Raw genomic sequence first — 9,993 nt, forward strand, 5'->3', positions numbered from 1 at the left:
GCTAAACCTAGATTTACTACAATTAAGCCTCTTTTTCATTAAAATTCTTCAAATTATACGTTTCCTGCTTACAAAGCACCTTGAGATACTGAGATAGAAAACCAGCATTAGATAACTACCACTTCCTTCAGCTAAACACACTTTTTCTAGATTATGCAACTTAACCCAGTTCAGATTCTAGGCCGACAAGCTAACGCGAACTCAAAAAAGCCAAAGAAGTCTTGTTTTCAATTTCAAAGATATGAAAAGCAAAGTACAGAACAGGAATTTCCTTTGTTCCAAAATATTCCAGTACATGACCACACCAAAGAATCAGCTCTGCTGACTACAGATGCAACTTGCATTGTTTAAAAAAGTTGTTTTATCAAGTAATTTATTTTGTGTTTCAAATCAGTTTTATTTTCTTATATATGTAACACCTTCAGTATCATTTAACTCCCTAAAACCATTTCAAATTCTGGCTTTATGCATTTAGCTACTTTTTGATTTCCACCCAACTAGATTTATTACAATAAGTAAAAAATAAACTATCTAATAAGCAGTAAAAAAATGCAACACTTAAATTCTTACTTTTTACACTTATGTTTGAAGATTTTAAGTAATTTATTAAGTATATCTTCCCAGCCACCAAGTGAGTACCAACTATACCAGCCAGTGAGAACCAACCTTGTTTTTGGGAAGTAAAATACAAAAAGAAAGGAAAAAATAAAATTATTAATACCCAGGGTTCCCCGTTTGCTGGTTTAAGATCACAATTAAATTTGGCTATTTTTATTGCTCAACTCTAGCTATTGGTACTGAAACAGAAGCTTCTTAGCAGGGCCAAGACAGGTTTCTTCCTGGAATGACATCTGAAGCGTTTTGTAAGCTGCCTTCCTCTCCTAACCTGAGCAGGACTCCAGGCCGTTTCATTTCCTCCTCTAGGCGACCAAGAGGCACATTTTCTTTGACACTAGGTAGCAAATGCTACTAGGCCACCTACCTGGCCAGCAAGCAAAATAACATCAGAGTAAGTAAAATGAAATGCCTGAGCTGCCACAGGAAAATCCTAATTAATTTTACTCCAAGATCCAGGCTGAAAGAGTCAAGACACAAATGGAAGCTGCCAAGCCAATGTGGTAGGCTCCAAGCTCAGCCAGCAACTGAAAGTAAGAGGAAAAGCACAGACAACAGCTTCCACACAGTGTGAGGGCAACTTACAGTTGAAGAAGGCATTGAAGTCCTCATCACTGTCAAAATCGAAGCGGGAGTATTCACAACTGGTACTGTCTGTTTTAGAGGGAAAGCCCACCTGGAGACAGAATGGACAAGGTCAGGAAGGATGAGAAGTCACCCATCACAGCTAACACCAGCTTCAAGGAGATGAAGACGGAAGGCAAGGAGCAGACAGTAAAATGTTGAGATAGAGCTGTTTGCTCAGCGGCCTGGAGATCATGTCTGTGGCAGACACAATAAAAATGTAGTTTCTCCCCCATGATCCACAGGCCACATTCACCTAGGCACCTTCTCACACCTGTCTGGCCACAGTTCCCACATACCTTCACTAGGTTGGTCATAGATGCACGGAGATACTTGGGAATCATAGCCAGCAACAAGGGGTCACGAGACAGAACTTCATGCCGGAAGAGGGCTCCCCATGTGATCTGGGTGGAAGAGCGCAGAAACTGGGGGGAGAAGAGGGAAAAGAGGGGAACAGAGAAGGATTTCAGTACTGGAATCTCCACTGCTAACATTAAGCGTTGCTATTAGAAGGCAACAGCAAATTACACTGACTATTTGGTTGAGTCCAAGGCACCTTGCAGGCTCAACCCAAACTTCCAGAACGCCAAAAATCTCTAAGTAAATAATAGGGCTGACTGCAAATTCTGCACTTTCTACTCAGCACCTCTGTGTCAGGCACTGTTCCTAATGGAGTGGTAATGAAGGAGAAACCACTCTGCCTTCCAGGTCTTCAGCTGAAGTGAAGAGCATGGAAAGCAATATTCGGCAGCTGGAGTTCTGCAGTCTTCTATACGTTAGTTCAATTATGCATTCACACATTCTTACGTAGACATACATGAAACTTTCAGCCCTTTACGTACCTGGCTGGGATGGGTTGTGAAGGCTAAAAATGAGTCAAGGTATTTTCCAAAGTTGGTTGGCGTTTCCACATCAGAATCTGGGCCCTATTAGGAAGGCAAACAATTTCAGACAAAATACTAACTATATATATGTCACTCTGGGCTCACAAGTGGTATGTCTCTGGGTAAAGTGGGAGCACTACATCCAATGCCACAGACTGAAAAGGAGCAGAGAAAAAAACCACTGAACAGCAGCAATTTTTTCTGAAAGCAGTATAGCCTGAGGAGTAGCAAGTTCTGCTGACCAGCCTGGGGGTGCTGGAGACAGCACCACACTCATTCAAGAGAAAAGGGTGACTTCTCAGATACTGGACTTCTATTAAAACCAAATTCATAACTGCTGGTGCTGCTGCCCTGAGTCACAATTTTACTGCTATTGGGTCAAGCCCACCCAGCAGTACCGAAGTGGAGCAATTCTCAACTGCAGACTGCAGAATTTCACAAGCAAATACACCCAGATGATTTCAATCCCACTCCTCCAAATGTTTCCTGCATTTAATTTATGGACATCTCTTATCAATAACTTTCTGGGAAGTTTGTCAGGAAAGTAAGTTTTACCTGGAGCCATAAATTCAAAGTTTTGCTGCTCCTCACTAACCATAATATGACCTGGTGCCCTCAAGATCCCTGTTCTGGAGCTGCACAGCTCAGTATTGCCACTCCCGAGTGAATCTGGATGAGAAGACTCAAATCCCCATCTCATTACTTCATTACGGACCAACAGCTCCCACTGCCTAACAGCAAGTGAAGTCACTGAAAGTAATAACCCACCCTTTGCTGTCCATTCCTTTTAGGGATAAATTCTCAAAGGGTGTTTTTTTTTTATTTCCCTCCCTGTGAGAATTTACTCTGCTCTATCACTTGCACAGCCTGGCTGCCTCAGTCTCCCCAAGAACAGCATCTCCTAACAAGCCTGCCTTCCTTACTGTAGAAACACTATGCTGAATGGAGGGAGCAGGAATTCAGCAGCCAGCACGGCATGCAAAATATCAGTGTGCATCTTCATCTCAACATTGACACAAAGCATCGGAAAGATGAACAGCAGGAACAAAACCTGTTTCTTCCTTCATCTTGAAAGAATCTTGGTAGAAGAACAAACAAGTATACTCTTTGAGTTATTTTTAATAGGGAAAATTAAAAGGCTTCCAACATGGGACTGATTTCCTGGAGTAGTTTTTCTGTAGCAGTAGACCGCAAGAAACTTGACCAATTTTCAGTAAAGCTTACAGAGGTTATAGGAGATGATTTCTGATGATAGCAGAGGCCTGGAATCAGCCAGGGTCCCTCCATTCTCTATTCCAATGACTTGGCAGGATACAGTTATCCCACCTGCAAGCAGAACCATTTCTGCCTCCACCAAATGCATGGAGAGAACCCTGCGGATACCAAATGTGCAGAGAGAACCCTGGTCCTACCTTAGCTCAGAGCTGCCTCACCCCCAGCCCTAAAAACCAGCCTTGCCAGGGTTGCTGCTGGGATAGAGACTTACTAGCAACGCACACAGCTGGCTGCCCAATGCACACAAAACTTGGCAAAGTCTCTTCAAGAAAACATAGTGTTTCTCCACCAGGCCTTCTCCATCTGCTGTCCTGGGAATGAGGGGAGGGGAAAAAACAGGATCACAGTTACTCACACTGTAGGTAACAAGCACACCGCTATCTATCTTGTAGATAAAAAGAGGACTAGAACAATTTGATTTTATTGCAGTGGGATTTTCTTTGCTCTTATCAAGAAGCACTGCTTTACTGACATCTAAAACCTCTGAAATTGCCTCTCTTTTGAAAGAGTGCTTCCTGATCAGTTTCAGGCTAAAAGACAAAGCTGGGGAAGCTGTGGTATTTACACCACTTTGTCCTTCAATTATGGGATTTGAAAAAACTTGCAATTTTTCAGGTTTTGCAAAATAAATGGTAGTTTTCTTCTCTCCTAGCCCAGTTCCAGCTTCCTGCAGTTGAGCAGCAATATCTTTTGCAAATCACATACATAAAGCCATTTGTATGCAGTTTTGTGTGAAATTACAGCAGCAGGATGGTACTCACTGGGCAGCAGAGAGAATGTAGTGCATGGCAACGTCTCCAAACAAGACCATCAGAGGCTTCCGATCCTCCAGCTTACCCTATGTGTAAAATAAGCCAAATGCCTCGATTAGAACATAACTATTCCCATCCCCAAGTTAAATTAGGAGATCCCCAGTTGTCCTTCCATCTAGGGAGGGGCTTGCAGTCCACAAATGATTTCAGTAAAAGCTTGCCAAAAAATCTAAGTTATTCCTGATCTCAAGAAATTTCCCCGAGCAATCCCACCACAGGAACTTTAAACTGAAAAACTGATTTTTGAGACATTAACTCTTCTTCACTGCAGACCGGCTACTTATGTAAAGGCAGCTGATAAACACTCAGCCTTGACACTAAGCTGCCTGTGAACGTATGGGTCAAATCACCTGTTTAGATCCTGCTGCCATTGCTCTGAGCTGCCAGATGACACAGCTGGTGACAATATTTTCCCACTTAACAGTTGTAGAAAGTTGGGAAAAAAACCTTTATGGGGATCACCAACTTCAAAACTGCAAGGAGAGGAGAGCACAGAAGTTGGAGAGGGTTCCAACAGTTGCTGTACGTATTGTGCTGGCATGACATTCACGCTAAATATCATTAACATAAGCAGCCAAATTTGAATTTTGTTTCTTAAATAAAAGGGCAAAGATATCATTGGTCAATCTGAGGAATTATATAATATAAAAACTCACTTTCCTGCTGACAGCAATCAGGAGACACTCTGCTGCTCCTATTTGAAGCTCTGGCTCATTTAGGAGCAGACACAACATCTCCAAGAGCTTGCAGTTGTCTGCTGTAATGTGGCTCAGGGCCACCCAGTCAATGTAGCCAGCCAAAGTGTTGAGTGCTGCTATCCCCACACGGCAGTTTGCCTGGGCCTGTGAACGGAGAGGAGGCAAGAGGTCAGAGTTAGAGAGAAACACCAATTCCCACCTAAAGCTGTCCACTGCCTGGAAGAACAGTATCAGGAGGTATCACCCTGAGAGTGAGGTGGCAGCAGAAGGGTCCAAGTCCCCACACCAAGGATGTCAGTTAAGGCCTGGGCATTTCTCCACTTGTGCCTCACTTCTCTCTTCTCCAGGAATTTATATTATGGGTGAACAAACCCATCCATAAATAAGAATTGCAGACAATAGACTCCAAAGCCTTAGAGAAGCCTGGTTCTAAGCAATCTTGGTCTTAAGAATGAATAATGCACTAACTCCCACATAGCTCCACTCACCTTTGGCTCCTGAGCCAGATCAGCCTTCTGAAAAAGAAAACAAGAGATGGCAAGTGAGCAGCTACAGCACACACTTCCACCCAGCCACTGCTGGACAGGCTTATTCTCGAGAACACAGCCAGAAGCAACTTCACAGAACAGCTCCCTAGTGACAGAGGCTGCAACACAGTCTCCTGCTCAGGACATTGCTGCAGCCATCATAACCACCTCCACAGCCCCCGGCAGGTAAGACAACAGGACTTCGAATTGCAAGTTAAGCCACAATTTCCTTCTCATCCAAAAGATGACACTCCAGTCAGCAGGCACCAGGGAGACACAGGGGACAAGAAGGAAAGGCATTTCGGTGCTTCCTGGAAGCTTCCAGGGAAGAAACTTTTGACCTTTTAGAGCATCTTAAATCCAAAAGCCAGACTCTGAAAGATGCTGGTGGCTTTTATGTACTGAGATTGATGTCTGAAAAGGTAAGTGATTTGTCCATGGTCAGAAAGGCAGCTGGAGAGAGAGCTGGGGCAAGAGCTTACAGCCTGACTCCCAGTTCCAAACACTTCACAGCAGCAATGCACTGCTTGCACCATCTTTTTGACTAATGCAAACGAGTCCCTCAGACACTCAGGTTTGATTTGTTTTTCAGATGCAAATACACCACAAGCATTTCTTTCCGCTGAAAGGTTTTGGTTTGGAAACTCTGTCCATCAAGATACTCAGTGCAGTGATTTTAAGTTAATCTGGTTGTGTCCCAAACATTTAACAACTGAGCCACTGTACCAGAACTGCATACTTATAAGCACCGCAGATTAGGTTTTGGGGGACTGTCCATCATCTCCCCCACTCTCAGTGTGCAGACAGGTAACTGAACACCCAACCCTCAGAATTTACCCTATGCACAAACATCCCAAAGATCTGCTAACCTGTGGAGTGGTGAGGGCTTCTTGTTCCTGGGGTGCTCCAACCTTGCCAATCAGAAAGATTCCACCGTTAGCAGAAGTAGCCACACTTCAGAGCCTCAAGCACTGCAATTCAAACCTTACCTGGAAATGCATTTCAACCACACTACAAAATGCACCAGGGTCTCCCACCCACCACCATGAACTGCACAGAGAACTGTCTGTTCTACAGGTGGGCTTGTTCAGCCTGTCAGTGCATCAGGAAAATGAACAGAAGGCAGGTAGGAGAGCGTTTTTCATTGCCTCCCAGTTTCACATTTAGTGTAACCCTGGATTTTAATTCTCAGAAAGAAAGAACAAGAGATACACCTAAGCAACTTATTTCTACATTGGTTTCTCAATTGTGCTTCACTCTCAAATCCACTTCCTTCTCACAGGAACAGACTGGGGTAGAGACTTGCCATCACCATCCATCTTGACCAACCTGCATGTCTCTGACTTCAGGTAAAAATTCAGGAAAGAAGTCTCTTTACACAAAAAGGAAGAGCATTCCTCACCACAACTTGACAAAAAAGGGCTTCCTGACCTGAGCTCTCAGAGAAAAGGACCGCAGAGGCCCAAATGCAATGCTGAGATATCAAACACTTAAGCATTTTGGTGCATCACCACAAAGACACCACTGCAGCATAAGAGAGCAGATGAGAGCCCAGGATGGCATCTCTTTACCACTGTGTGTTACATAAACTACCCCAAATCTACCTGTTTCTGCCACAACCACACCTTTGTTTTGCTAAGCTGTACACCCCTAGCGTCAGCAGAGCATTCCAACAGTACGGATGAGGCACACATCCACTCAAGCCATTTACACTAGCAAATCCAAACTATCAACGCTAACCCTGTCAACCTTGTTCAGTCTCTCTGATCAGCACTGGCTTCCCAGGCCAGAGCAGATCCCTACCTCACAGTGACAGAAAAGGATTTCAGACAGTTTCTGCACTTGCTTCCCCAACAACTTGCGAGTTGTATCCCAATTCCTAAACGCCTCCAGCACTGACTGAACCCAAGGAAAGGAGACTCTTACCATGCGTCTGTACTTGTTGACGTTCTGCTGCAGGGTAGTCAGTAGGAAGCTGAAGATCTTCTCCATGTTCTGGGTGAGGGTTTGCTGGATATCTCGTCGCCGCTGGGTAGGCAGAGTTTGAAAAGTCACCACATCCTCTGCCAAACGTAGGAGGATGAACATCACCAGTTCCGTCTGGGTTTCCTGATGTCCCAACATGAAATACACTCCATCAGCACAGTTCAAACATTAAAATCTCTAGAGGCTAGCTCAGAGATGTAGAGAGAAAGTAAGCATGCATGAAGACACAAGTCACACTTTGGGAAAACAAGACAGGAGGATCTCCTTCTCTCTGCTAAAATCACCTCCTAGAATAACTTAATCTTACAGGAATTTTTGAGTCCCTCATCAGCCTGTCTGACCTGACCATGAGTGAGTTAGGCTTTCCTCAGGATGATGGAAGACTGAAACCCATACTATGAGCAAGAAGAGACGAGACAAGCGTGTTTCATACCCCTTGCTTGGAGAGGGTATCCAGCTCCTTTAGCATGTCAGGCCAGTGCTGAGGCCATTCGCGCTTGATCATCTCCACCACAATGCGAGACAGAACATCCTTAATGTGACTTTCCTCCTCCAGAATACTTTGAGTTCCCTATGATAGAAGAGGGGCAGAGTTATACAAAACAGCAAACATCAGACATTTATAATTCTGACCTGGGAAGCACAGTGGTTGCAAATATTCTAAACCGCACAAAATAAAAACAACAAACCAAAACACAACATTGGGCAGCTCTTCATCCCAGCTACCTTGGATGACACTCCTACCCTCCCAAGCACCCATAGCTAGTGAACTCTGGGAACCGAAAGGATTTTCCTCAAAAGAAGGTCACTTGGTCATGACAGCAATCACACGATAGAGAAACTGCGACTAAGATAATGACTTTAGGATTCTTACAAAGGATAAGAACATCCATATTTACTGAATTTCCTCCTAAGAAAAGAAAAAGTACCTTATATGTATTATACAAGCCTCACAACTTCCTGCCGTGTGAGGTGACATGGTTATTGACCTGACTACAAGACAGAAAAAAACACTGGAACAACCGGGGATGCACAGCAAGAAAGTAATGAAATACAGAATTGAATTCAGGTCCTCTGTGCTAATTAACTGGAGTATTTTTTCCTTTCATTCCCACTTTCTATCTCTAAGTGAGATAATCACATTACAGAAAACAGGCTGAGGTAGAAGATACTTACACTGGATATGAGGCCCATGACATTGTTCTTTAGATACACTTTTTCTAGGCGAGGCATATTGTTCCAGCGGAACCTGTTCGAAAGAGTTTTAAAAAAAAAAAAGAGAGAGAGAGAAACAAAAAGAACACCAAGTCAAAACATTAATAAAGATCTCGGACTTGATTCCCAATGAACCATCATTTCTTTACCTAAACTAGAGAGAGACACTACAGCTCACTGACTGCCAGTGCCCAATCCCTTAATGAAAAGGCCGAGTTAAAACTGCTGCTGGCAAATGGGTGTGCACCACTGAGGTCAACAGACATGAGAAGCAGCAGCAAAAGCACAAAGCATCAGGTCTGTGGAGGCGGCAGAGAGAGGAATCTCAGAACTGAACTCATACAAAGCCTCTTTGTTAGCATGAGGTTAATGACAGAGAATGCTGCAAAGACCTACTGATAACCTTTACATCTTGCAATGTCAGTGTGTCTTAGAGCTTGGTGAATTAACCTTCCCAATCTGCCTGAAAGCCATTTTCTCCTCTCCTTCTGTTACAGAGGAGGAAAGAAACAGAGCAGGACAGCAACTGTCCTCTGCTGCAGAACAGACTCTCTGCGTCCTGAAAGTGCCTCCCTGAAGCAGGAGGCACCGGAACAGGAGCAGAGCCCATGCCGGTGGCTGCGTGGCAGCAGGCCGGCACCCTTCCCCGGCGCCGGGAGGAGCTGCCTTACTTGACCACATGCTCCAGGATCTGCAGGCCGAAGTGCCGGACGATGGCTGTCTGCGTCTTCTCCGCCAGCTTCAGCCCGCAGGGCACGCAGATGGGACACTTCTCCTTGAACTCCTCGCAGAACTAGGAAAGGACCGGGGACACGCACACACAGTTAAAACACAGGAGCGGGCACGGGGCGGCCAAGGGGCGGCTGGTAACGGGGCGGGGGGGCGGCCGGTAACGGGGGGGGGGGACAGCCCCAACCCCTCGGGGAGCACACCGCGGGGGCCACCCGACCCCCTCAGCGCCGCGCAGGCGCAGCCCCCGCCACCTTCCCCCGCCTGCTGGCGACTCCCAGCGCCTCAGGGGCTGCCCGGGGGCGGCCCGCCCCGCCTCTCGCCCGCCGGGCCCGAGCGGGCCCCGGTGCCGTGCGGACGGGGCACCCGCGTGGCCGGAGCCCGGCGCCTCCCCTCCCCGGCCAGGTACCTTGAGCGCCTCCAGGCGGTAGCGCTGCGTGGAGGCCGGGTCCATGATCACCGTCACCGCCTTCACCAGCTGCTCGCAGAGGCTGCTCACCTGCTCGGCGGACATGGCGGCGGCGGCGGGCCCGCGCCACCGGCCACCGACGGGCGAAAGGAGGGGGCGGCCGGCACGCGGCGCACGCGCGGCACCGCAGCAGCTCTGCGCATGTGCCGTGGGGAAAGG

The 9,993-nt window shown here is 46.3% G+C and overlaps 1 protein-coding gene across 4 annotated transcripts in view; it reads right to left on the reverse strand.

Annotated features, from left to right (window-relative positions):
• The window catches only part of XPO5 (exportin 5), a 31,960-nt gene extending 21,988 nt beyond the window's left edge, over positions 1-9,972 (reverse strand). For 2 of the 4 annotated variants that reach the window (XM_075496144.1, XM_075496143.1), the window contains exons 1-13: positions 9,775-9,972; positions 9,308-9,429; positions 8,598-8,670; positions 7,855-7,992; positions 7,362-7,544; positions 6,305-6,346; positions 5,397-5,423; positions 4,867-5,052; positions 4,160-4,236; positions 3,610-3,709; positions 2,082-2,165; positions 1,539-1,664; positions 1,201-1,291 (exon numbers count right to left, since the gene is read on the reverse strand). In XM_075496144.1, coding sequence (XP_075352259.1) covers positions 1,201-1,291; positions 1,539-1,664; positions 2,082-2,165; positions 3,610-3,709; positions 4,160-4,236; positions 4,867-5,052; positions 5,397-5,423; positions 6,305-6,346; positions 7,362-7,544; positions 7,855-7,992; positions 8,598-8,670; positions 9,308-9,429; positions 9,775-9,879 — 1,354 coding nt within the window. In that variant the 5' untranslated portion in view covers positions 9,880-9,972. The remainder of the gene's footprint in view (positions 1-1,200; positions 1,292-1,538; positions 1,665-2,081; positions 2,166-3,609; positions 3,710-4,159; positions 4,237-4,866; positions 5,053-5,396; positions 5,424-6,304; positions 6,347-7,361; positions 7,545-7,854; positions 7,993-8,597; positions 8,671-9,307; positions 9,430-9,774) is intronic. The other 2 variants (XM_075496146.1, XM_075496145.1) reach the window with 1 other exon arrangement.
• Positions 9,973-9,993: the final 21 nt, after the last annotated feature.

Source organism: Mycteria americana, chromosome 3 (genome assembly GCF_035582795.1).
Source record: "Mycteria americana isolate JAX WOST 10 ecotype Jacksonville Zoo and Gardens chromosome 3, USCA_MyAme_1.0, whole genome shotgun sequence".
Lineage (NCBI taxonomy): Eukaryota > Metazoa > Chordata > Aves > Ciconiiformes > Ciconiidae > Mycteria > Mycteria americana.